Source organism: Arvicanthis niloticus, chromosome 9, assembly GCF_011762505.2.
Source record: "Arvicanthis niloticus isolate mArvNil1 chromosome 9, mArvNil1.pat.X, whole genome shotgun sequence".
In the NCBI taxonomy this organism is placed as follows: domain Eukaryota; kingdom Metazoa; phylum Chordata; class Mammalia; order Rodentia; family Muridae; genus Arvicanthis; species Arvicanthis niloticus.
Window position 1 is genome coordinate 68,500,043 of NC_047666.1, and position 27,106 is coordinate 68,527,148.

The following is a 27,106-nucleotide window of genomic DNA, read 5'->3' on the forward strand; positions in this document are numbered from 1 at the left end:
TTTTACCTTTAATGCTCATTGGAGCATCAATCAGGGAATTTATCCAATCTCTTCTCACAAATACAACTGTATGAATTACCACAGTTAGTATTCTCTAGTCTTGTTTTAGATAAGAACACACAGTTTCCATCATTTAATTTAAACTTCTTTATGTTCAAGTCACTGAAAAACAAAAACAACAATGGGCAACTGGTGATTTTGAATATTCCCTGAAATAAGATGACTTTAAAAATTCTGTTCACCAAAGTAAATAAAATATGAAAATATTAATCGTATGTTCATCACTAAAATACATTCTTTACTCTAAGCCTATTAAAAAATAATGGAATCTTTGACACAACAAAACCACCATTTTTTTCCATACTAGAAAATTGTGGACAGCAGGAAAATGAATTTTCAAATTTTCCAAGGAATTATTTTATCCTCAACATGCTCTTCCACTTACAACTTGTCAATAAAAATGCTAGGATAAAACTAAAAACAGATGTGTGTGACTCAAGACATGGTCTCAAATGCTTGTGTTCAAGGAGAAATGGAAGATTTAAAATACAATCACAGATGAAGACATATAACTAACGTTTTGGATTGTTCTCTCCTTTTAACTACACCACATCCTAGCTAATGGGCCTTCACAGAAATATGGTAATCTGCAGGATTGTATATTACAGGCCATAAATACTCTTCTTTAGAAAAGAAAGTTAAGTGTTACAAAATAAATAAATAAGGAAATTAGAACACAAAACAAATTAGCACATAGGTTGAAACAGAAGAATTGTGCGTTCTAGGCTAGCCTGGGCTATGTAACAAAAACAGAAGTCAAAGTTTCTTAATTATTGTATAAACCAGCACAAATCAGATTTCTACTCAGGCTAAGATATTAGCAAGGTTTGAATCAAACCTCAGGTTCTCAGAGAAACACTGTAGTCAGTTTTATCTCCAATAGGTAAATATGACTAAAGAATGCACTCATAATAAAAATCCTCACTATTAAATCCATCCAGGCCTAATGGGATACAATAGTAGTACAAGGATTTGGGAAGTGAAGGTCTGAGGATTCAAAGTTTAAGGCTAAAACTACACAGGGAATTTGAGGCTAGTTTCAGTTAATAAGACTCTAGCAAAGAAAGAATGTGATTGAACCATACCCTAACTACATGGAACTGAGATTTCAAAGAAATAAGTCTTATCCAAATATGTTACTGTCTTTGATCTTAGAGTTTAAGATGAGAAAAAATAGAATATTCATATTTAACGTATTTAGGAATGTAAAAGAACCAAGGAAGATAAATTAAACCAAGCAGTTTTTTGAATATGAAATAGGAATAGATATGCATATTAGACAGCCATAAGATATTCTCATAGTTACAGTTAAAATGTCATGTGTATATCTTAAATGTGGGCAAAATGTAAAAAGAACCCAGCAGACAGCTGTTAACAAAATAATTAGTAAACAAGAAATAAAATGTATGTTCACATAGTTACTTGCACATGAATTGATGCAGCAACTTTTATAATTGTCAAAAATTCATATTGTCTAAATTTAAAAACATACACGTTCATATGTAAATGAAGAAACATTTTGGATTATTTGTGCATGCAAAAGTGCTTTGTCAGAAGAGTGAAACAGTGAGCTAAGAAAAAGATCTCGAGTTACTTATAACATCTTAGTGACAACAATAATTGGGAAAGATGAAGGGAAATACAGAGCCAATCAGAAATCTGTACATAGCACATGGCAGTCTGCACTAGGCCATAGTCATTTATAGTACAAGAAAGCATATGTCTGCTTTTTTGAGGGCCAGTTGTGCATAAAGGAACTTTAAAGGGTAACAAAACTGATGTTTTAGTTTAATGGTTTCTATTGGTGTGATAAAACACCATGGCCAAAGCATGTTGGAAAGGACAGGATTTGTTTTGCTTAAACTTCCACAACACCATCCTTAATTGAAGTAAGTCAGGGCAAGAGCCAATTTGGAAAGAAGCTGGAAAGCACAATCTGATGCATATGTCAGGAAAGAGTGCAGCTTACTATCTTGCTCCCCAAACATGCTCAGCCTTTCTTAGCATACCCAACACCAACATCTCAGGAGTGATACCCACAATAGGCTGTGCTCTTTTACATTAGTCACTATTTAAGGAAATGATCTACAGATGTCCTTACAGTCATAATTTATTGAGATACTTTCTCAATTAAGATTCCATCCTCCCAGATGACTGTAGCTTCTGTCAGTTGACACAAAACTATTTAATACGATGGTATTTGAAATGGTATATGTATTTGTTAAGATTCATTTATCTCATGAAAGAGAGTACATAGAGTTTATACAAGCAGACCCCATTTTCAAGACTTAATTTTTAAAAATATAACTGTCAAACAAATAAAAAAACTAGCCGAACAATTTCAGAATTAAAGAACATTACAAGTGAATGCACTGCATGATCTGAACATGATCCAGACAACTGACAATTATGAATATGGGTTATGGATTTAAACATATTACCAGATTCATACTTAGGTTTTTTTTTTTAGCTTTACTATTTTAGTGTGATGATATAAAAGAAATTGCTCAACTATAGAAAATATTTATGTACAGCATAGTATGATCACATTACTGTTATTAATATTATGCTTCATGAAACAGAGTCACAATCTGTAGGACAGAATAACTTAAACCATAGGCTGAAGCTATCATATGGAGCTAGCCTTGGTGAATATCACTGTGTTTATGGGATTTCAACGTATCACCAAATAAATCAAAGAGAGATAGAGAATAAAATAAGACATGTATAGATTGCAGAATGGGATTTGAATTTCTTGAACAAGTTCAATAAATATTCATCAACTCTAAATTTATATTTTACAACAAATAAATGCATTCTAAATGATAAATTCTTCTATATGCAAAAAATAACAATTACTAGCCAACCAAATAGAGACCACTAACAAGGAGAAACCTACAACTGCATTCTACTTTTTTCATATTGTTATTCATTATTTGGTAATTTCATCAGATAAGCTGTACACACACTCACTTCCCATTCCTCCCATAAGTCCCCACTCTTATAACTATCCACACAAACATAAAAAAGATGATGAAAAGAATAAAAATCAAAACAAACAAACAAAGACAAAAACAGGACCAATTTATGTTGTTCACATAACTGGAGCATTGCCAAATTCCCTCTGACCAGCTTCTTAAAGAAAAATAAGTCCTTCTACACCTATACCCATGCCAGAATCCACCAGTTATAGAGAGCTACATTAATGAATCTTTATCACAATTTTTAAGAATTCTCTTTGGTTGCTTTCTGTTTATTAAAAGAAGGCATTGTAACAAATCAGCAAGCTTCTGTGCCTTCCCATAGGGTAAAAAAACTTGTGGTGGCACAAAATCAATCTGAGCACTGGAATCATTATTTAAACTCCAAGTCTGGCCTTAGTAACAACACCATCATCTGGGAATGGTTCTATAGTATAGACAAGGTCCACAAAGATGTGTTATCCTAGATACAGGCATCTTCTCTCTCTCTCTCTTTGGAATCTCACTCTAAATATTACCACTTGCCCATCTCTTACTCTATATGATGCTAGAGGATATAAAGAAATTTATTAACTCTGTGGCCAATCCTAGTGTAAAATACCAGATATTCCAGTGCTTAGAAGAGGGAGTCAGGAAAACTCAAGCTAGTCTGCATGAAATGATAATTCATAAACAAAAACAAAATTAATAATAGTACAAATAATCTGTGATAAGACCGTATTAGTACATCTTGTAAGGATCTCTGTCCTATAGCCACTTCTGCGACAGTCTGCTTAAGAATGTCCTTTAAGATAAGAGAGAAAGATATTTTCATGAAGATTTGGAACATAGCTGTACACTCTAACAGGGCTACATTCAGAACAGAAGTGAGTTAGACCTGCCATGTTCCCAGGCACTGAATGAAAGATTCCTGAGAAAGTTATCACTATGGGGACCATGCCTCAGATAGTTTCTATAGCTGCTGAAGGAGAAACCTTGTTAATGCCAAAAGAAAATGACATCATTAAAAAAAGACAACAGAAACAGTACATTAAACCCACAAAAGTACACACAATAGGATTACCAACTAGCATATGCAAAATAAGTATAACTGACATCTTTCAAGAGATATCAGACTGTCTAGACATACTTACCTATAGTCCCAACACCTGATGGAAATAGAAATGAGGATCATGAGTTCAATGACAGCCTGGATGAGATGAATCCCTATCTCAAACTATCAACAAATAATAAAATTTAAACTTATTTTTAAATTATATAAAAAGAAAGTTATTGAAAGACAAACAGAATTATTGGGTAATTTCTTCAAATTTGTATTTATAAAAACAACCAACGTCATGAAAATGATAAATACAGGGTGCAAAAGCAGACAAGTGATTCTGAGGATTCAAGGACAGTGTGGATGAGTAGTGTAGAAAAAAAGACAGGAACGAATAAAGGATGAGTTATCCAAAACTAAAGATGTATAAAAGACCTTATAGAAACCCACTAGTTAGTAAATTTATAATTTACCAACACAAAACACATTCCATATTTTCTTTGTGGTTTGGAGTTTTTTATGTGTGGTTTTGTTTGTATGTTTGTTTGCTTGTTTGTTTGAGGGGGGTGTTCCTGTATTATTGGGTTTCTATAGTTTTCTTGCTTGATTGATTTTATTTTCCTTTTTTTGTTGTCATTATTTTTTTTGAGAAAGAGAGAGAAATGACATGACATTGAGTGTGTAGGAAAGTGTGGAACAAGAAGTATTCAGTGGGGAAGGAACTTGATCAAAATATATTTTATGAAAACACATTAATTAAAACATAAAAATTTAACTTTAGAAAAAAGTTACAATTACAGAAGATATGATTTTTTAAAAGAAAGCCAAATTTCAAGGCAAGGGATACCTCCAGAGGAATTACTGATCAGGGAGAAGACAGAGGTCTCTCACATAGCACAAGATAGTGCTCCTGCCCTTGTGTTAACTACATGGTGAGGCTCTATTGCTGAAGATACTCGATACTCTGACATTAACACATGAAGAAATCAATCTCAAACCAAGATGAAAATATCTTAGCCTGGGTTATTTTTCAAAGACTTAGTAGGTGTTGTGCAGGTTGCAGGGTAGAAAAGATATGAGTAGTCCTATCTTGTACTGGAGCCTGTAGGCTACAATGCTGACCTGCTGGGCAGAATATGTTATAGGATAAATAAATGATTTCTTATTGGAAGAGGAGTGTTTACCATAGGAGGCAATTATGTTTGGTGTTGTAATCCAAATCAAAAGCTCAAGATTGGGGAAGTCACAGGCCCCATGTTGGAACTTGCTACAATTGCTCTGCTATGTGGTCAGTGGTTAAAATGTGTTCTTAATATTCATTGTTATAGCCTAGGCCAATGGTGCTTTCAACCTTCATCAGAACCTTCTTTATACAGTGGGCCATAGTCCATCATATAGAATCAGAATTGGTCAAAGAGCTTATGAGAAATGTTTATGTTCTGAGCCCTTAAGGGGATTCTAAATCAACTTCTTCCTCTTCATTCCACCAGCAAGCCTCACAGAACAGCAGGGCAAAGAGGACATAGAAAAAATGTAAGAATCAGAGAAGGGGAAAAGCTCTATGAAGTGCAGCCTTCTAGAACAGATGAAATTTCTGGAACACATATTTCTTATTAAGAAATCACTATTTTTAGGCAAAAGCTGCTAGAAAAGGGAGACTCAATTCTTTATTGAGGGTGTGGCCACTGTTGGGTTTTCTTGTTCCAGTAGATGGCCTAAAACTATATACATATGGAGAGTTAGTTTCAAATCAATGAGTTAGTAGGGCATAGATTTAGTGGGACTAGGGGGTGATACTCAAGAAAAGTATGTATTATTAATAATGCTACAAGATTATGAATAAACAAAAAACTTCAGATTTATATAACACAATACCTTGAAATGGATGATGGCCATACATATGCATGTGTATATAAACATGTCCTTATATTTGTAAATAACCAATAATTGTATAAGCTAACAACAGTACAAAATGTCACATAAATGTCTGAGAGACTCTCACTCATTGTATCTGTCATGATCATTCAGTCACTAAACACTATCACAAGTTGTTGATTTCCTAGTGCCCTCCACATCTTAGAAGACTCAATCCTGAGATGTATTAAGCATCTCAAATATTGAGAGTGGCAGTATTAAGCCACTTTGGGTCAGTTCCTCGACCATACATTTTCCCTCTGTAAAACTTACTCAGACACTGCCTTATGCACTTGTCCTTACCAGTAAGCTCCATAGAAAATGAGGAAAGCCATGTAAAATGAGAGAAAAACCTTTGCACACAATCCTCCCAATTCCCATACCAGTGTTAGAATAGGAAGGGTTTGGTAACTCACAGTTTGGATGGGACTTTATTAATCCATGACCATTCCTCTTTTGTCGTAACATATGACAATCCAATCCAGTAATTGTCAGCAGTAACCTGAGGCTGAAGGAACTTCTGTAAAGGAAACAGCAGACCTTATACTAAAATTTCTGTCTGTTTGCTGAGAGAAAAAGTAGGAACAGTTCCCAGCATTCCTGTGTTGATCTCTGCTGTCATATCCTCCCACGAGTCAGACCCAACATGTTCATTTTCTAAAGTAACACATTTAAATCAAAACTTTGTCAGTTCAATAAGCTATTTAAAATAAAACTTCAGATGTCCTGAGATGTTTGGAATTATGACATGATTATGACTATGCATCTTAGATCAAGTCTCACTATATTACCAAGGCTGTCCTTAAACTCACAATCTTTCTATTTAAGGCAGGAATTTTTTACAGTTAGCATTTTCTTTGACTAATGTATCAATTTCTTCTATTGCATCTTCTTTGCCTAAACTAAATAGAAAATTCTCAGTATAGGAATCTTGAATGGCCAAGAAGCACATAAATGAATGTTCAATGTCTTTAGCCATCAGGGAAGTGCAAATCAGAACAACTCTGAGATCCCACCTTACATCAATAAAAATGTCTAAGATTAAAAACTCAAATAATAGCACATGTTCCAAGGATGTGGGGCAAGGGGAACACTACTCCATTAATAGTGGGAGTGTAACTTGTACCACCACTTTGGAAATGAATTTGGAGTTTTCTCAGAATACTGGCAATAGTTCTACCAAAATAACCAGCTATACCACTCCTGGAAATATACCCAAAAGATGCTCTATTATGCCACAAAGAAACTTCCTCAACTGATTAACAGCAATTTTATTCATAATTTCCAGAAAATAGAAAATTCTTAGATGCCCCTCAATTGAATAGATAAGAAGTGTGATACTTCTAAACAATGGAATACTATTCAGTTGTGAAAGACTGAAGACATCATGAATTTTGCCAGCAAATTGATGGAACTTGAGAATATTATCCTCAATGAGGTATCCAAGACCCAAAAGAAAATTCTTGGTTTGTATTCACTTATATGTGGACATTAGCTATAAAATACAGGATGCCCATGCTACACTCCACAGACTTAAGGAGAGTAGACAGGAAGAAGGGCACAAGCATGAATGCTTGAGTCACACTTGGAACTGGGAATGGAATGGTCATAGTAGGCAGAAGAAGAGAGGAAACTCAGTGGGACAGGAGACCAGGAGGGGAGTGGGGTATCAGATTCAGGTATGGGGAATGGTGTAGGGATGGCTTGACAGCCATGCAAATGAATAAAAATCTGCACCTGATGGGGAGGTTGGTAAGGGACATCTGCTGGAAGATGTGGAGACTAGTGATAGGGGAGGCACACAGCAATCAATAAGGGTGCTATTAGGTTTGCCTCTATGTAGCCTGGGGAGACTCCCTCCTGTGGCCAAGAAAGAACCCCAGGGGAGCAATAGCAATATCAACAAACCCACAAAACAATGTTTGACCCAAAACTCATCCTGTCTGTAAGAAATGCAGAGATTAAGATTGCAGCAAAGGCTGAGAAAACAGTCAACAGATAACCAGCTCAAATTGAGACCCATCCCATAAAAAAGCATCAATCCTTGACCTTATTAATGAGACTCAGTTATGCTTGCAGACAGGAATATAGCATGGTTGTCCTCTGTGAGTCTCCACTCAGCAAATGGCTCATACATACCCAGACACCCACAACCAGACAATGGATGGAGCTTGGGGACTCTTATGGAAGAATGGGAGGACAGATTGTAGGCACTGAAGGGGATAGGAACTCCACAGGAAGACCAAGAAAATGAACTAACCTGGACTCTCGGGGCTCTCAGAGACAAAGCCACCAAACAAAGAACATACATAGGGCTGGACCTTGGCTTCCCAGCATATATGCATCTTTGTCATTATGTGATATATGAACAACTGGAGCAGGCAAAAGCTGTTGTCTGTACATGTGTTATGTTATAACTAAGCTGCCCTGTCTGGCCTCAGTAGAAGTACATAAACCCAGGCTCATGGAGAACTGATGTGACAAGGGATGAGGATATTTGAGAGGCCCACTCTCTAACAGAGCAGATGGTAGGGGATGGGAGTGGATTATGGGAGAAGGTGAGCAGGAGAGAGGCAGTGAACAGGATGTAAAACTAATAGTTAAAATACTACTATTGCTGCTGCTGCTAACAATAATAAAAAAAAATTAAAATTGGTTATAGTTACTCTATCAAATGGAAAATTACACTATTATTTGACATTGATCATCCTTATATGTAGTTATTTAAATTGATGTATAAATATCATACCATATTATAATTATAAATAAAGTCTTCAAGGTAGACCTGCAATCATGTCTACAGAAAAATATAGTCTTCATCCTTGAATAAGACATTTCATTTATAATAATTAAAACTAAAAATGTCAGAATTCTAGAAACTTTGTTTTCATTTAAATAATCATTTCTAAAGATGAGTATCTTTTCACAGACCCTAAGAATTCTATGCAGTGCATATTATAGACAGTTTCAGTGAAAATCATGATGGGGCTAACTGGTCAAACCATTTAATTCCACATTTCTCATATCATCTCATTTGGCAGACAGGCCCACAGCTCAACTACTTTCCGTGTTGTCATCTGATTACTCATCTCAGGTAGCCTCACTTCCGGGTTCCAAAGAGCAAACTATAGTCAACAGGAGATAATTTGGTATTCTATGGAGATCAATAACCTGCAGCCACAGGATGTGCTATATCAAAGGGTTAAACTTCATCAGGCAAAGACAGGCTTTCTCAGGGACTCTCCTGTTGATACCTGAGAGAGGGAGGACACTGAAAGATACAAGTCTCTCTGTAGTAATGAGTTGCCTCTTAGCATATCTGTGTCCCACAGTTTCCTCTAAATTCCTGGAAAACCGTATACAAATGAAAAAAAAAAAAAAAACAACCTGGATTTGCTATCTCTTCATTCAGGGTTAGAGACAGAGTCTAAGTCAACAAAGGGGCAATTTGTCCACAGTACCAGTTCATCCTCATCATCTATTGTCAGAAGAGATAAGCTGAAATGCTGGCAGGAATCTTTACATTCAGTCCATGTTTTTCTGTCCATGATGAAATGATAACATTTTATACCATAGCAGAACCAGTGTGTTTTAACACTTTTGCCTACAACAGAGAAGGTAAATCGTTAAATTTACTATTTACTGCTATTCTGTTATAAGAACACAATATAAATCAAGGTTGTGTTAGCTGGGGGGGGGGTGGATCTCACAGGTCTCAGAAAATGAGATTGCATAATTCCCAGAGACCCCTAAAACACCCATGACACCCATGAACCATGCAACATTGTTAATAACACTAGAGAAATAGAAACATTTCCTGTGTGAATCATGGATGAATCAATAGAGGAAATGTAGCACATACACACAAAAGAATACTATTTGTCCTTTAAAGGAAAATGAATCAGCAGGGCGTGATGACTTATGCTTATAACCTGAAAATAAACTCCAAAGAGAGAGACAGGAAGATAACTACCAGTTTGGGGTCATCCTAAGCTAAGTAATGACTTCCAGGCCAGCCTTGGCTACACTTTGATAAATAAAGTGTGTCAGGTAATGATGACTACTCACAATAAATAGTAAGAAAGGTTGCTTGTGACACTTGATATTTTCAGCTATCCAGTCTTATGCCTGTGTCACAGACAGAGTAGCAATGTGTGTGCACCATGGAGAACCTCCTTTGTCTGATCCAGGGATGATCTCTTTATTACGAACAGACCAAATCTCTCAAAGCAAGTCAGATGGAAAAAAAAAAACACAAATCAAGCACCCAAAACCACACTCATACATCACTGTTTTTATAACTGCATTTATATAAATGTTCTAAGTATTTTAACAAAAATAGTAGATAAATGATAAATACATTCTTACTAAAACTTCCATGTTTAGTCAAACAAAAACAAAAACCAAGTTGGACAGACAGAATTTCCTGTAGACCCAAACAAATTCTCAGGAATACTGATTTGTAATTCCATCCCCAGGGAGCAGTAGGAGTGCCAAAAGACACTGACTTCTGGAAACTCTAGGATTGTCCTAACCCAAACAGGGATTTCTGGGTTTTCAGGTCCCTGCAGGAAATAAGGAACGCCTAATGATTGAGCCAGAGATCACCAGCATCTTAAGCTGCTGCTTGGACTTCAAATCTTCCATAAAAGAAACAGTAGAAGATGATGCAGTTCTGTGTTCATGGCCCTCCCCTGCTTCTTACCTGTGTGCTGAGACTAACCTGAAACACTCTTGGTTTCACTGTACCATCTGTTCTGTGCCCTGTTGAGGGATTCCAGAAGATCATTTCCTGGAGCACACTCTATAGACTTATTTCTCAGCAGTTCTTTCATTAAGTCGATGTCATATTGCATGGTGCTGCAGTTATAATGGTGGTTTAGAGTTTCCTGCAGCTCATGTTTTTCATGACGATACTGAAAAACTAAATTAGTCACAGATACAATATCAAAAATGCTTATAAGAAGTATATATTGAACTTTAAGAGTAGAGAAAAGGCTTCATGTTGACAGGTAACACATAACATTATCTTCATTGGTACTTAACTTTATAAATTAGTACTTCAATTATCTCACTATGGAAACAGATATATAAGTTTTCTCTATGGGTAAGCTGATTGTAAAATAAATAATGTAGCTGAATAAAATTATGGTGGAAATGACTTACAGGTACTTTATTTTTACAGCATGAATTTACAAATAAATACCTAAGTAAAATATTCTGTCAATACTTAATATACCATAGATATTTGAAATAAATTAAACTTTAACAAATAAGAAAATATTTTTTAGCATATGGAATAAGAAAGCTCCACATATGTAGTTATGTTTTAGCACATGTAGGAAGTGATTTTCTCGTAAATGTGAAAAAATCCAATAATGCTTAAACTTTAATGTCTCTACAGATGAAGTTTTTTACTTAACCATGAACTCAATATACATTGAAGAACAATGAATAGAAGGTCATCAATTTTTGCACAGCTCTTTATCACACAATGTTCACATGATATCTAAAATCACCTTAGCTCTGAAGGCAAACTATCACCAAGTCCACAGAAAGACCACAACCAAGAATGAGACAGAAAAGAGAAGCTCCCACAGCCCGAGAAGACAGAATAGGTATGTAAGACAACAAGACACTACAGCATGTCAGAAAAAAATTATTAAAGTCTAGAAATTCGGTCTCATCCCCTGATGATAGGCAGGACAATGGAAAGTGTGTGCCACTGCATAGTTCATGTCTAAAGCTATTCTATAGGCAGTTGGTCAAAGAAGATGTATCTCAATTACTCACTGTTTGTCACAAACACTGCAAAAATTACCAGCCGAAGGGAACAAAGGATTCCGAGAGCTATCACAATGAGGTACCAGGACACTGAACACTCTTAAATCAACAAAACAAAGCACAAAGATCATCACCATGGAAAGAGCACATCTCAATACTAATAACAATTTTATGTAGCATAGAAACAAGGAGAAATTTTGCAAAACTGATGATAGAAACTTATGGAAAATGTGATGTAGATTTCTATGAAATGCACACACTGTAATATTCTTATATGTGTGAACTTTCACAAAATTTCACAAAATTTTGAACTTATTTCGGTCTTGGCCCTGTATTGTATATCCTCCTGACTCAGCCTAGAAGGAGCTGCATGACAGGTACGTGCCCTCACAAAGTTCTTCATAAACTGAAGTGCATTCTACAGAAATCACTGGAGGCATAGGTAAAATCCAAGTACAATATATCAAACTGGAGCACACAGTCCAACAAGAGAGATAACTGAGGCTGGAGAGGAAGAAAAGTGCGATGGATGTTCATGAAAACTGGTAGGGAACCAAAACTGCTCTGGACTTGGTCTGTACAGATTCCCATCCTTAAACGGACCTATAAGAAGTCAACTATCTCTTCTTCCCTGTGATTTTGATTTTGCTCTATATAATTGTAAACATTTTTTTGTATAAGTCATTTGGAATCTGAAACCCATGCCTCTGATTACCACTAAATCAAGAAGAAAAAGATCTAAGCTTGGAGCACAGCTGAGACAGTATGTACAGAGTAACTATAAAAAGAGAATAAAAAGTGAGGTCGGGCAGTGGTGGCATATGCCTTTAATCCCAGCACTTGGGAGGCAGAGGCAGACAGCTTTCTGAGTTCAAGGTCAGCCTGGTCTACAGAGTGAGTTACAGGACTGCCAGGGCTACTCAGAGAAACCCTGTCTCAAAAAACCAAAAAAAAAAAAAAAATAAGATTTCATTTTTTCATTAATAAACATTATTCTTTGACATTTTTTGGAACTCACAAAGGGGATTTACTTATTCCCACTCCCACTAAACTTTCAAACCCTCTTCCTTCCTCTGCAACTATACTCTCAGGAGGTGACATCCTCTTTTGATGAACAATTGTTGTTTCCTTGTTTATTTAGATTTGGGTCATATATATGAAAATTTAAACACTTTCTTCAAGAGTGAAACTATTCTTTCTACTGAATAAACTTTTTTTCCATAAAATCTGGGTCTCTAGAATATTTTATGTATTTTTCAGACCCTAGTTTGTTTGTCACTTTTAAATTTTTCAGAATTCTTTTGGAGTAGACAAAATCATTAAAAATCTCATAATGGTCTCATTTCTTCAAGAATTTTTTTCTTACAGATCCCCATTGTTCTAATCTCCCTATATGATTTCTTTTGTTACCAGATAGCAACTAAAAAGTAGAAGTAGTGCTATATTTTTTCTTTATATTTTTTCTTTCAAAATTTGATTGCTTTATTTATTAAACCAATTTTTAACAATTTTGTACATGACTACTCTCCAATGAATGCATTTTTCTTCTCTCTCATCCTCGTGCATAAACTAGTCCAGAAGAAATGGAACATGATAATTTTACTAAAAGCAAGTAGGACATTTTTACATTGTTAAAAGGTCAAAATGCATTAAACAATGTGATGTTTTTAGACATGTAAAAGACGTACCTCTGTGACCAGCTTCTCTGGGACCTTGAGTCTCCTCAGACCTCATTTGGTTCTGCAACCCTGACCTCTTATGTAATTCCACAGTTGAGAAAGTGACCTGCTGCTCACTCATCCTGAGAGTATGTAGGGTATGTTCTGTGTTAAAATATGTCATCGAGTGATTCATAAAGAAAAAATAAAATGCCTACCTATAGGAAGGTACCTATATCTGATGATACAGGGGGTTAGGAAAGGGTAGGGTCTGACTAACTCAATGATACAAACGCCCTGGCATGGACTGACATGGATTTCCATTACAGGTAAGAACACTTCTCTTATTTGTGTTAAAGTTGTTTATATTTCCAATGGTCAAAGCAATTATTTTTAGTAAATATGGAAAATTTTAAATCTATACTAATAATTCATTATAATATCATACAACCTGTTTGTTCAAAATACTCAGCACATAAAAGTGTTAAGTAAAATTGGTACCGCTAAATATCATTGAAAAACTTTTAAACAATCTATTAAAATAACAAAGAGTCAAAGCTTTAGGAATAAAAAAAATGTTTTAATTTATTTACACATTTTGATAAACACATGAATATTAAATGCCCTTTCAGCTTTTATGTATACATGAATCTCAGTGTTTCCAAGACACTGCCTTCAAAAGTCTATTTAAAGGTTAGTACTGCAGGTAATCCAAGACACATAAATATCTCTCGTGTTGAAGCCCCAGTGAGCTGAGATGTCCAACCTCTCCACCCAGCCATAGTCTACACATTCTTCTCAGTGCCTGGACCTAAGAAGTGATTCAACCAGAAAAGATACTACTGAGTGCCATAAAACAGACCCAGAAAGACAGATGCTGAATATTCTCTCTTATCTGAGACTCCTGGCTCAAAGTGTTCACAAATAATATGTAATCTTTAGTAAATGCAGCAACCAGGAAAGTAGAAATGGGACATTGCCGGGTGGGGTGTAAAGCAACACAGATAGGCATAATGTATGCAACATGAATCTTAAACAGAAATTATTCCATATACACAGTCATATCACATGTAATATACTCATGCATGATATTGGAAGGGGAGGTTATAGAAAATTAAATTTTGTCACTATGCAGTATACATGAGCTAATGCACATGAAGGTTTCAATCTGATAATCGATATCAATGTATTACTAAATAGTATGTACTTGTAACTGATCTTGCCCTTACTTTAATAACTAAGATGAGAGCCAGCAGATAATAAAGACAACAAACAGTACATTGATAACATTTTTATCTAATTTTTTAATTTATGAAATTTTCAGAGGTGAAAAAAGTTGAAAAAATTCTTTTGTCTTATTTCTTAAAAAATGAATCCTTCCATTATGGAATACTTTTTATAATTTTTATTAATTATTATTGCTCTTGGGGTGGAGCTGGCTGAGGAAAGATACATTTGTCCAGTAGACAACTATACAAAGTGAGTTTGTTTACTCCACTTTCATGTGGGTTCCAGGGATCAAACTCAGGTTTGTGCAGCAAGTAGTTTAACACACTGTCCCATCGTACTTGGCTTCTATTATGGCATCTTTCAGGGGGATAATATATAAACATTTAACCAAGTTAAAGAGTAATGAACTCTGTAGCTACCTCTACATTAATGTCTTAGGACACAACACAAGACCCAGCATACTTTGGAAGAAAATAACCAGTGCAAAATGACAGTTTCCACATGCTGCCAGAGTTAACCTGATCTAACACAACCAACAGGGCTTCCACATTAATTCTGCTCTCATATCACACCATATGAAGTTCTCTAGAGTATATTTAATCATTTGATAAAAAATAAAAATAAAAGCAGCTATTGTTACCTGTGTCTCTGCTCAGAAGTGACTGTCTCAGAGAGAATTGATCCCCCAACTGCAGGAAAAGTTGGCCTTTTCTGGTCTGTGTCCCCTAAGAGGCTCCAAGAGGAAAGGCAGAACTGAATTTACTCTGAGTGATACTCAACCTCATAATTTTCTGCCCCTCCTCTTGACCAAAGTGAAAAGAGGAAATTGCTTAATGAAAGATGAGTCTGAGAGCAAAGGAGAGAAACAACATATGGTTTCAGATGCTGCAAAAGAAATGTCCTTAATTGATATTTGAAGACTGATAAGATGAACATTCCTGCAGAGAGAGCAAAACCAGTATCCTTAGCAAATCAACTAGGAATAAGAAAGACAGAAACTGCTGTGTTCCTAGTTTTGAAAAAACACTGTTGGAAATTTTGTCTTATCTTATTATTTTTAAGTTACTCCTTGATTTTGAATTATGCTAATAGCAGCTTAAAATATGCTTTAGGAAAGCCTTTAAAGCAATCACATTTCCACTGGCAAAGTCTTTATACTCTTCTAGCTTTTAAATCAAAGATAATATTTCCTGTAAACACTACTGTCATTCCAGATAAAGAAGTTTTACTGCAATGTTTTCATGGTGCTGGAATGTTTAATCTCAGAAAAGGTGCATGCTCAAAAAATACTCTTCCCCTGATCTACAGACTCATAACTCGATTTTCTTTTGCTCTGATGTTTTGTTTTTAGTTTATTTGTTGTTGTTGTTTTGAGATACTTTTTGTACCTTACTATGTAGCAAGGACTAACCACACACTCACCGTCATCAGGCCTCACTCTTTTCAATCTTAGAATTAAAACTGTACACCACGACACCAATTTACAACATAATTCTGATAGATATTTTCTGATTAATAATAAGCAGTTCTTTGTAAATGTTGATCTCAAGGTTTTTAACCTATATATTTATTAATCACTTCTATATAGCACAAATTAATTAGATAATCCTCTGCTGCTGAAAATTCACTTGTTTTATTACATTTTGTTGTTGTTAGTTTAGAAATTACATGGATTATGCTTTAGAACATACTAAGAAAGACATTTTATGCATGAAGTTATGGGATTCAAGGAAATATACTTTTAAGAAACTCTAATATAGTTCATCACATGACATCTAGTTCATTTACAGCCTATCAGTTGGCATGAAAATATTCAGAATTTATTTATTTTTTTTTTTTTTTAGAGATGAGATGAGGTGATTTTCTTGTACGAGTTTTGCTCATGGGTTTGTGATGAAAATTCCTTGAAAGAAGCCGTTTCAGCAAAGACTGATTTAAACTACAGAGAAGTAGAGATGCTGTAATATTACCAGTCCGGCCTTCAGCGTCCAGAAGCTTCTCCAAGACAGAAATCAGGCTAGATAATCTATCTGATCATTTTCAAGTGTGCAGCTGTTTGGAAGGACAGGACAGGGAAGGTACTTGAGCAAAAGTGAAAAACTGACACATCAGCAGCCCTAAGCCATTGCTGCCTAGAAAACCCAGACTCCTCCCTCATCTTAGGTTTATGCTACCCTGACCACTGAATATTAATTGTGCTGAGACATTTTTGCATCCTTATCTCTGATGAGAGGGTGTTAACCTTAACATGGAGGCTAACCATATGCACAGGGCACACATCTCTGTGCTTTCTGGATACTGTTTGCCTCCTCTAACATCATGCAAAGGCTGTGGGAAAGAACCCAAGATCTTTATAATAATAATAATAATAATAGTAGTAATTATTATTATTATTATTACCATGGCATTAGCAGGAGATGAGGAGCATATCAGCACATATGATGAAGGGGAATAGTAGTTAACAGAAACTGAACAGAGAGTGGGTGTTTATTTGTTTGTTTGTTTGTTTGTTTGTATGGTCAGAGATAGGGGTAAGTCCATAACTGTAAAGCCAAAATGCTGCACCTTCTTCTAAGCTCTGTACAATTGAGCTCTGAATTTATAGAAAAATGTAAACAGTTAAAGATCACAATTAGCGTTGAAAGATACAGTGACTGCAGATGGAATGGAACTGATTGACTCTCTAGTCTCCAGGTTTGTTTCTTTGACCAAAGTGCAGCATAAAACAGGAAGTACCAAACTCACATGACCATGTGGTAAAATAGTAAAGTGAAAAACTTCAAGAAATTTTTGTTTTCTTAATTTTTGTCTTTAAATTCATGTATGTGAAAAACTAAACAACACACACACATATTCATTTTCCTGACATCTTTCCTGTAAAAGCCTTTATTTGAGAACCCACAAGTGCCAACTCATTTATGTTGAGACAGACACAATCATGTTCAAATCTTCCAGTCACATCCTTGGACTACAGAGCCATCATTGCACAGGTGACGGACACCTGGACTAGTCACCAGCCCACAGGAAAGCATGGGCTGATCACTTGTTTTACTGGCAGGACAAACTGGCCAGTGTTCTACCTCTGAGTGCGGTTGTGTTTAAAGGTGGATCTTTCACAACCATGATATATGGTAAATGTCACAGGTCTTAAGAAAAAAACCAAACAGCTCTATTTTGAGATTTCCTGTGCTTGTATCCACCCTGGGCACTTATAATCACAGTTAATGTTACACTCTGCCTTATCTCACTATCCACATAGTCCTTGATGGGCTCAAGAAGGGGGAGAGGAAATGAGAAAGATGTTCAGTTATGTAATAACCATGGTAAAAGGAGCCCACAAGGGTGTTTCTGCATATACCTGGGCTCTTAAATACCCAGGAATACCATTCACTTTTGAGAAGACAGTTAGAAAACAGTCCATGATGAAGACCTCTGTCTCTTCAGTCCCTGCACCCTCTGTGTCATATTTCATAACAGGGAATCTAATTGAACTCCACTGTGTCCTCTGTGGAGTCTTCAGGTTCAGCTTATCTTTCTTAAAGCACTCTTTTGTTTCAGTGAATTTCTTTTTCCTAGTGCATGGTTTGATGTAGTTCAGGATTGCCCAGAATGACTATGTAGCTGAGCCATTATAACACTTGATCATACCCTCTCTAACTTGAGACTACTGGGATTACAAGATGATCTACCACATCCAGTCCATGCATATTTTTTGACTGTATATTTCTTTTGATTGTGTACTTATTTTTCTTATTTTATGAGGAGTTTTATACTAGCTCATTATCCAATAAGCCTGCAGATTCCACTATTAAAACAGGCAAATATATCTGTTGTTCAACTTTAGCCTTTTGTAGCAAACAATTTTCACTCATTTTAAATAAAGATATAAGAGTCCAATAACACAGTTTTAAAATAATCTCAGCTATCATTCATAGTCCTGAACATAATATGGAATAGACATATTCCCTATAACTACTATTCCATAGAAGCCAATTTTGATTCAATAACTCAACTTGAATCACATATCAGTGATTTTTTAGTTTAAGGATATATGTTATGATTTGTTTTCATTTCAATTCACCACAACTGAAAAAATCACCTGATGCTAGAGCCAGCATTTCCAGACTTCCAACATGGCCTAAGAACCAGATAAAGAATCAGAATGAGAATTAAAGGCCATTCTGCTCACTAAGAATGCTGAAGGTTTTCCATACCACACTGGGACTACTGAGAGACCCAGCCATGTGAAACAAACAACCACTGGCTTTTGTCAGCTCCCTGACTCAGAGACAAACTGTGGAAATATTCCAAATGTTGAGACACAAGCCAGAAGGACCAAGGAAATAAGTCGGTCTTCCACTCTGCATTGATTTAGCTGTTGTTAAATGTATAACTAGTATGAATAGAAATGGCATTCATAGGCCTCTTCTGGTATCCTCAATACAGTGAGTCATACCTAAGGTCACACACATTGATTCTTGGGTGCCTCCTTATCTCAGGTCTCTGTCTCTTCCTCATCACTCAACCAAACAAACTTAGAACAGAATGGTTTCTTTCATCTCACATGTTACTACTGAACGTTAAAGGAATATGGAATGAGAATTTAGGTGAAGGCTCAAAGCAGAAACCACAGAGGAACTCTTTCTGGCCTGTTCCAGAGCTCAGGTTTAGCTATTTTCCTTTCTTAGTTTTCTTTTGTTTTTTTACAATAATTTATTTATTAATCACAACTTTCTCCTCTACTCACAGTGCCACACTTAGAGGGCCCTCCTTCCCTTAACACCTACCCTTTTCTTGAGAAGGAGAAACCTTTATGGGTAAAAACTTGCCATAGCACCTCTAATTACAGAATGCACATCCAATCCCACTAAGGCCAGACAAGGCAGTCCAGGTTGGAAAAAAAATCCACAGGTAAACAACAAAAATAGCAACAGCCTCCACTCTAATTCTTAGGGCACCCATATGAAGATTAAGCTGCACATGTGTTAAAAATGTGCGTGGGTCCTGGGTCTAACCCTACATGTTCTTTGGTTGGTGGTTCAGTCTCTGTGAGGCCCCATGTGTCCAGGTTAGTTGAATATGAAGGTCTTATTGTGGAGTCCTTAGTACCCCAACCCCAGACTCCCTCATTTCTATCTGCCACTCTTCTAAAGACTCCCTGAGCTTTACCTAATAATTGACTATGGGGACTCTACATCTGTTTCCATCAGCTGCTGGATGAAGACTCTCAGGAAACAGGTATGCTACGCCCCAGTCTGCAAAAATAGAAAAGTAGCATTGATAGTGTCAGCGGTTGGCTCTTTCCCATGAGATGTGTCTCAATTTGGGGCAGTCATTGGTTGGATATTCCCACAATCTGTGCTTCACCTTTATTTTTGCCCAGCTTGTAGGCATGACAAACTTTGGATAGAAGATTATGTGGGTAAGTTGGTGTCCATTTCCCTCAACTGCAAGTCCCACCTAGTTACAGAAGGTGTCCATTTCAGTCTCCTTATCCCTAGCTGGTAGGAGTCTCAACTAGGGTCAACCCCATATACACACAGGAGCTTGCCCAATCCCAGGTCTCAGGCTATTCCCAGGGATGCTACTCAATGGATTTACTTTCTCTCTCTCAGTCCTTTTATGTACAGCCCCTCTTAACATACCAGGTCCACATCCTCATTCCCGCTTCATGCACTTCTCAAGTAGTTTACTCCATTCATCCACCTCTGATGTATATTTTATTTCTTTTTGGAGTGAGATATAAGTATCTTCACTTGAGTCCTTCTTGTGACTTTGTTTCTTTGAATCTGTGGATTGTACCAAAGATAACCCATATTTTATGGCTACTATCCAGTAAACCAATGTGTAGATGTACCATATATTCTTTATCCATTCTTCAGCTAAGGGACATCTAAGTTGTTTCTCATTTTGGCTATTATGAATAAAGCCGATATGAACATAGTTCAGCAGATGTCCTTGTGATGTGGTAGAGCATCTTTCAAGAATATGTCCAGGAATGGTACATCTGTGTTTTGTAGTAGAACTATTCCCAATTTCCTGAGAAATTGTCTAATTGATTTCCAGAGAGGTTGTGCAAATTGGCACTCCCACAATCTGGAAGAGTGATCCTCATGCCCTTCATCCTTGCTAACATGTGGTGTCTCTTACATTTTTTACCTTATACATTTCTATGGGTGTACGATGGTTTTATGTTGATTCACTTGAACTTGAGTTTTTGTACAGGGTAATAAACATGGATCAATATTCTGTCTTCTACATGTAGCCATCCTATTAAACCAAAACCACTTTTTATTGAATTTTCTATCCCTCTTTCATTCTATGGCTTTGTCTTCTTTGTCAAAAATCAAGTGTCTGAAATTGTATGGATTTACTTCTGTGTCTTTGATTTGATTCTACTGATTAGCCAATCTGTTTCTATACAAAATACTATGTAGATTTTATTTCTATTGCTCTGAAGTGCAGCTTTAAGTTGGGCTTGGTAATACCTCCAGAAGTTCTTTTATTGTACAGGATTATTTTAGCTGTCCTGTACTTTATGGGGTTTTTTCTTGTTGTTGTTGTTGTTGTTTTGCCATATGAAGTTGAGAATTACCCTTTTAATGTCTATAAATAATAATAATTCACAAAATGTATGCTTCATTAGAACACCTCTAAGAAACTAACAAACCATTAGAAAAATAACAGAAATATAAGAATATAACAAAGGCATGCATATATTAAAGGACAAATGTACCCAAGTTAACAGATACAAACATCTAAATTGCATTAATTCTAGTAAATAAAATCCTAATGAGTAAATGCCTATCCACAAAGCCATCTTCAAGCCACATTATTAGTTGATGACTAAAATTTAAGAAAGTAAAATAGAAATTTTTCCAAAAACTAAACGTTCAAAAATATAAAAATGTTTTCTAAAACTTCCATATAATAATTATGTGCCAGTGTTTTTCCCATGCCATCAACACAAAAGGCTTGGATATGACAGCACATAATGTTAATCAAAGCATTTGGGAAGCAGAGGCAGGCAGACATTTATGACCTTGATATCAGTCTGGTTAACATAGTGAATTCAAGGCCAGCCAAGGCTATAATGGAAGACCTTGCCTCAAGAAAATAAACAAACAAACAAGAAAATAAATTAATTAATAAATAAAATGTTTCAAAGAGAATTATATGGATCATATCCATAATTATAGCATGTGAGTGAGTTTATAGGTATTCTCAGCTACATAGTGAGTTCCAGGGCAGTTAAAAAAGGACCAGTGTAAGCTCTTGTCTCACAAAACAATTAAGAACAATTGAAATGTGGGAAGGAGAAGGAGTGAAAATACAGGCCAATGTGATTCAAATATAAATATAAACATCATTTACATATATTTACCAAAGCAATAGACAGAGGGAAGTAATGTCACAATCACTTGCAGTGATGTCATGTAGATGGCCCCAGTGAATTTACAGCATTTTTGGTTGTTTGCTTAGAGAGTGTAAAGACTGATCCTATAGACTCATTCATAGATAGGAGCCGCTTATGAGGCTGCAAAGGAAGTCCTGCAAAAAAAGCTTCTGCCTTCTGTGGCTTCTCAAGGAGAAGTCACTGTCTTCAGTGATGTGGCCTTTCAGTGATGTGGTCACACAGTGATGTGACACCAGAATAACTCTGATGTCAGAGTTATTCTGACACCAGTGGACCCTCTACACCATGGATCTGTGAATGACCAAGGTTAAATCCAGTGAGTCACAAAACAAAAACCTGACCATCCAAGGTTAGCCTTCATATGCCTCATAATTAAAGAAGACCTAACTCCTTACAAGTGTCCACTGATTATTTGTCTGACATGACCTGTGCATGCACATGCACATTACATAATCATGGTAAAAACAAAACTAGAAATTGTCTCTGATAATAATTCAATGCATTATGATTTTGGTACCACTAACGTTGAGCAACCAGAGCCCTGAGATGCCTCATAATTAAAGGAGAGACCTAACTCTTTTCACCTGTCCACTAATTGCTCTTGTCCTGTGACCTGTGCATATACATGTACATTAATCCACACAAAAATACATATATAGTAAAAACAAAAGTAGACATTGTCTCTGATAACAACTCAACACTTTATCATTTGAAACTACCAACTTTGTTAAGCAAGCAGAATTATTTTTCCTCATTGTTGAAATAATGAGGTAATTTTATACTGCAGTTGTTTTTCTATGATGCTTTGTGCAAAGACAACAGAATAAGAAGAAGAAATAAATATATGAGGCACCCAGTACATATTCTCATATGCCTTGTTTTTATAAAGAAAAAGGAGATGTGTAATTAAATTACAAATGATGGTTTGTGAATACAATTTGCTTTCCTGTGACTTTCGCACCTAGAGGAAACAGGTATTCATTAAAACATGGTGACTGACTGATTTCTCTGTATTCAATATAAGAAAATGTCTGCTGTTGGTGTATTAGGTGCCACAACTCTCTTCCTGTGAAAAATAATCTTAAGATTTTAATAGAATAAAAAAATTAAGATGATACATAGGTATAAACTCAGCATTTGGAAGTGAATACAGGTCATAAGGTTTAGGGATTCTGAATGAATAGGATTACAAACCAGGTCAGACTGGGATTTTGAATAAAGACCTGATCAAAAAATAAATAACAATTAAAACTTCATTCTATATTTTTGAAAGGTAATTGTGTTGATTCCTATATATACTACCGTTTGGTAGAGGTTAGACTCCCAAAGGATTAGCAGAATGTGGCAGCCTCTCTTTCTTCTAATAAACCTCACTAATACTTAGTTATGGCTTTAAACTTACAATGAACCAGTGAAGGTGTGACAGGTGATGGATATTTAGCCAGATAATTTCTCCTAATGGATATGCATGTAAACACTCTCTGATGTAAACATCTATTTCAATTTATGATATGATTTGCGTGTGAACTTTTGATGAAGGTTTCAACATATGACCATGTATTCTGGAAGATGTTTATGTGCTGAGGACAAAAAGAACAATCAGAACTGAGCTAAGAAGAACCGAGCTGAGAGAAACTGAGCTGAGCAGACGATCTTAGACAAAACACTTTTTAGATGGAAATGAACTCAAGAACATAGAAGTATAAGTCTAGCATTGAGAGACAAGGCATTGAGAATAAGAGCATTATTGTGATATTAGAGCAAGAGCAGAGCTCAAGAGTAGAAGGAGAATGCAGAGTGGAATATCTTAGAAACTATAGGTAACATAAAAAACAAAGAGAGCAATGTGCAGAATGGAGAGAGAAAGAGAAAAAAGAAGAAGCTGCAGAGAGCAGAAGAAGCAGACAAGCTTCTCCTTACCATGGGACAGAACAGGTCCTTTCTTAATAATATGGCTGGCTTAGTCTTATTAAAAGGAACGAAACCTTTTTCTTACAAACTTGTGTTTAATTCATTTAGCCTTAAAAGGGTAGAAGTTTTTTCTTTTTCTATGCAATAAAAATTGGAGCTCATTTTTCATCCAGAATGAGTGGCTTCTTCTTACACAAGCATTTTGTCTTTTTTTTCCCATATGAGTATGTTACTAAGGATGTGTTTGTTTAAGTACATAATTGTGAGAATGTATGCATGTGTGTGTTTAAGTATGTAATTGTGAGAATGTATGCAAGATAGGACCAACTGTTTTGAATGAAGTTGCATAAATGCCCATGTGTGAGTCTATATATGGACTTATGTTTATGCATATTTGCCTACGTAAAAGTTTATCCTACTGCAAGTATTATTCTCTTCTCCTGGTTTAATAGAAATTTATTGCTCCAAACTTCCCCATAGCCCAACAAGCAAGAGGCATCTGGAGAAAAGAGAAAAGTCTATCACAATTAATCCTTTACTTAATTTCCTGCTGTTTGAGGATGAGGTTCTATGTGCCAGAGACTGCTGTTTCTGGTCTCAGAGAAACACAGAAGGCAGGTCAGCGATAGTAACATAGTAACTTAGACTTAGATAAGTAAACTCTTTATTATTGTAAAGCAACCCGAAATATCTCATAAGATAAAGTTTTACCCCATTATCTCATAAGACAAAGACTTACCTTCTGCTTACCCTGTTCCCACTCCACTGCTTCAAAAAGAACTAACAAGAAAGAAGACCCTGCCTAGGCTGGCTTCTAGCATAAAATCTACAGAACTCAGATGTCAAATGGGAAATCTTCAATAGAAGATCACTTTTATTGAGCCCTAGATATGAGCCTAGGAAAACAGACTATTTAGATTTACCATGGAGGAGAAAGAAATACAAATGGTCAAGTGACCCATGAATCTTAGAACAGGTAAAATACAGTAGCAATGGGTATACAAATTACCTAGCTATGAGATATGATGATGAGTACAGTCAATAAAACATTGTGATAAACACTGTAACATGTGTCCAAACTACTGCATCTTCCCATTGGAGAAAAAACTGTGGAAGCCACAGGAAGCTTCAGACCATCAGGCTTGTTACTGAAGACTCAGGAATGGACCTAGTTACAAGGCCACCACCAGGGAACAGTTCTGTAGCACTGTCAAGGTCTATGAGGATCTCTTAACATGGATGAAAATATGCTATAAGATTCTGGTGCCTCACTCCAAATGCTATTGGGTGCCTATATCTGACTCTATATGATGTTCTAAACAATCAACAATTTTGGTATCTCTGTGTCCAGTCATTGTGGCAAGCACTGGGAACCCTATCCATTGTAAGGTTTAAGCAGGAGAAAATAGAGTAGCTTCTTTGAAATGGTATTTCATATAGAAACTTATATACTTTTCTAATTTTATATGGAAAAACAATAACAATATAATAATTTGTATGATATGAACATATCAATATACTTGGTAAGGTATAATCTTTTCCTTGACCACCCCTGTGACAGCCTAATTGAGAGTATCTTTGGAGAAGAGAGAAATTTACTGTCCTTTTGATTTAAAATGTAGCTGTCCATTCTGACAGGACCATATTTAGGATAGAAGTGAACCAGACCTACCATGTTCTAGGCACTGAATGGCAGAAAGATTCTTTAGAAAGTTACCACTGTGCCTCAGATAGAGTCTGCACCAGGAAAAAGAAACTCGGTGAGTGCCACTAAGAAAATGGCACCATGAGCAAAATCCAGCAGATATAGTACATTCAACCAGTAAGATTTCAGACACTAGAATTACTAAATGACACATTTAAAATAAGTATACTTGGTATCATTAATTTTAAAAAGGACAAGGCAGGCACACATGTCTGTTGTCCCAGGTGGTGAGAGATGAAGACATGAGAATAAGAATTTCAAGGCTAGCTTGGCTGACATGAATCCCTATCTCAAAACAACAACAACAAAAATAAAAGTTTAAAATATATTTTAAAGATATAAACAACAACTCAGAATATAACTATGAACACTAATTTAAGACAAACACAGAGTTTTTTGGAAGAAAAATCAGTATTTATTGTCTCTAAAGCCATAAATAAGCCTGAGGAATAAAAAATGTATGATATGAAAGCAGAGGGGTTGATTATGAGCATTAAAAGGTCAAATGGAGATGAGAAATGAAACATAAGAGACAACAGAGAAGAAAAGATGGATTAACCAAAATAAAAGAACATTGAAAAGGCCTTATGGCAACTCTCTAGCTAGTAAGGTCATAGCTGAAAACACAAAACAGACTCCATGTTTCTTTGTTACATTGGGTTTTTGTTTGTTTGCTGTATGTTTTCCCTATTTTTGTTTTGTTTTGTTGTTTACTTATTTGATTTTCACATTTTGTGTTATTTGGGTTCATCATGAGAGAGAAAGAACATGGAATTTGGTGGGTAAGAAAGTTGGGAAATGATCTGGGAGGATATAGAGTTGGAAAACCTGATCACAATTTATTGTATGAAAAAATTATAACCAGAACATCAAAGTAGAGATGGTGTAGGGTGGTGAATGGCTTTTATCCTTGAACTCAGGGTTAGTGGCAGGCATATTTCTGAAACTGAGGTCAACTCTCTGCAGAGAGAAAGTTCCAGCACACTCAGGAATACACTGTATTCAAAATCTAAAAATAAAACATATAAAAATATAAAATACAAATATGACTGTTAAGAAGAATTTTTAAAAAAGAAACACAAGTTATTAAATGAAAATCAAAGTGTAGGGCATAATCCACAGAAGTCTCCAATACAGCACAGGCTACTGCTTCTATAACTGCTTATTCAGCATAACTACAGGGTAACACCCTATTGCTGAAGACACAACACACTGTTACACCAGGACATAGAGTTTTAATCTCAAATCAATGAGGAATCATTTGTCCTTTTACTAGCTTTCAAACAGTCATTAGGTACAGTGAAGTCTGCTAAGAGGAGAAAAAATATTAAGGACTTTATTGCTACCATGTCTAGCTACATACATACTAAGGAAGTTTGCCCAGTTGTACCATTGGTAGAGGATAAC

The 27,106-nt window shown here is 35.8% G+C and overlaps 1 protein-coding gene across 1 annotated transcript; it reads right to left on the reverse strand.

Annotated features, from left to right (window-relative positions):
- Positions 1-6: 6 nt before the first annotated feature.
- LOC117715121 (killer cell lectin-like receptor 5) lies at positions 7-13,591 on the reverse strand. The gene is made up of 6 exons (XM_076940664.1): positions 13,467-13,591; positions 11,788-11,868; positions 10,718-10,918; positions 9,456-9,598; positions 6,411-6,514; positions 7-162 (listed from the first exon to the last, which is right to left on the reverse strand). Exons 1-6 carry the CDS (start codon positions 13,576-13,578, stop codon positions 27-29), a joined length of 777 nt encoding a protein of 258 aa, XP_076796779.1. The 5' UTR covers positions 13,579-13,591; the 3' UTR covers positions 7-26.
- Between the last annotated feature and the right edge of the window lie 13,515 nt (positions 13,592-27,106).

Excerpts from the sequence above, each read along its gene's own strand:
- LOC117715121 (XM_076940664.1), bottom strand. The coding sequence starts at position 13,578 with ATGAGTGAGCAGCAGGTCACTTTCTCAACTGTGGAATTACATAAGAGG. Across the intron at positions 9,599-10,717 it reads TGAAACCAAGAGTGTTTCAG|GCAAAAGTGTTAAAACACAC; the intron begins GTTAGTCTCAGC and ends TCTCTGTTGTAG. Across the intron at positions 6,515-9,455 it reads TAGATGATGAGGATGAACTG|AAGTTCCTTCAGCCTCAGGT; the intron begins GTACTGTGGACA and ends TTTCCTTTACAG.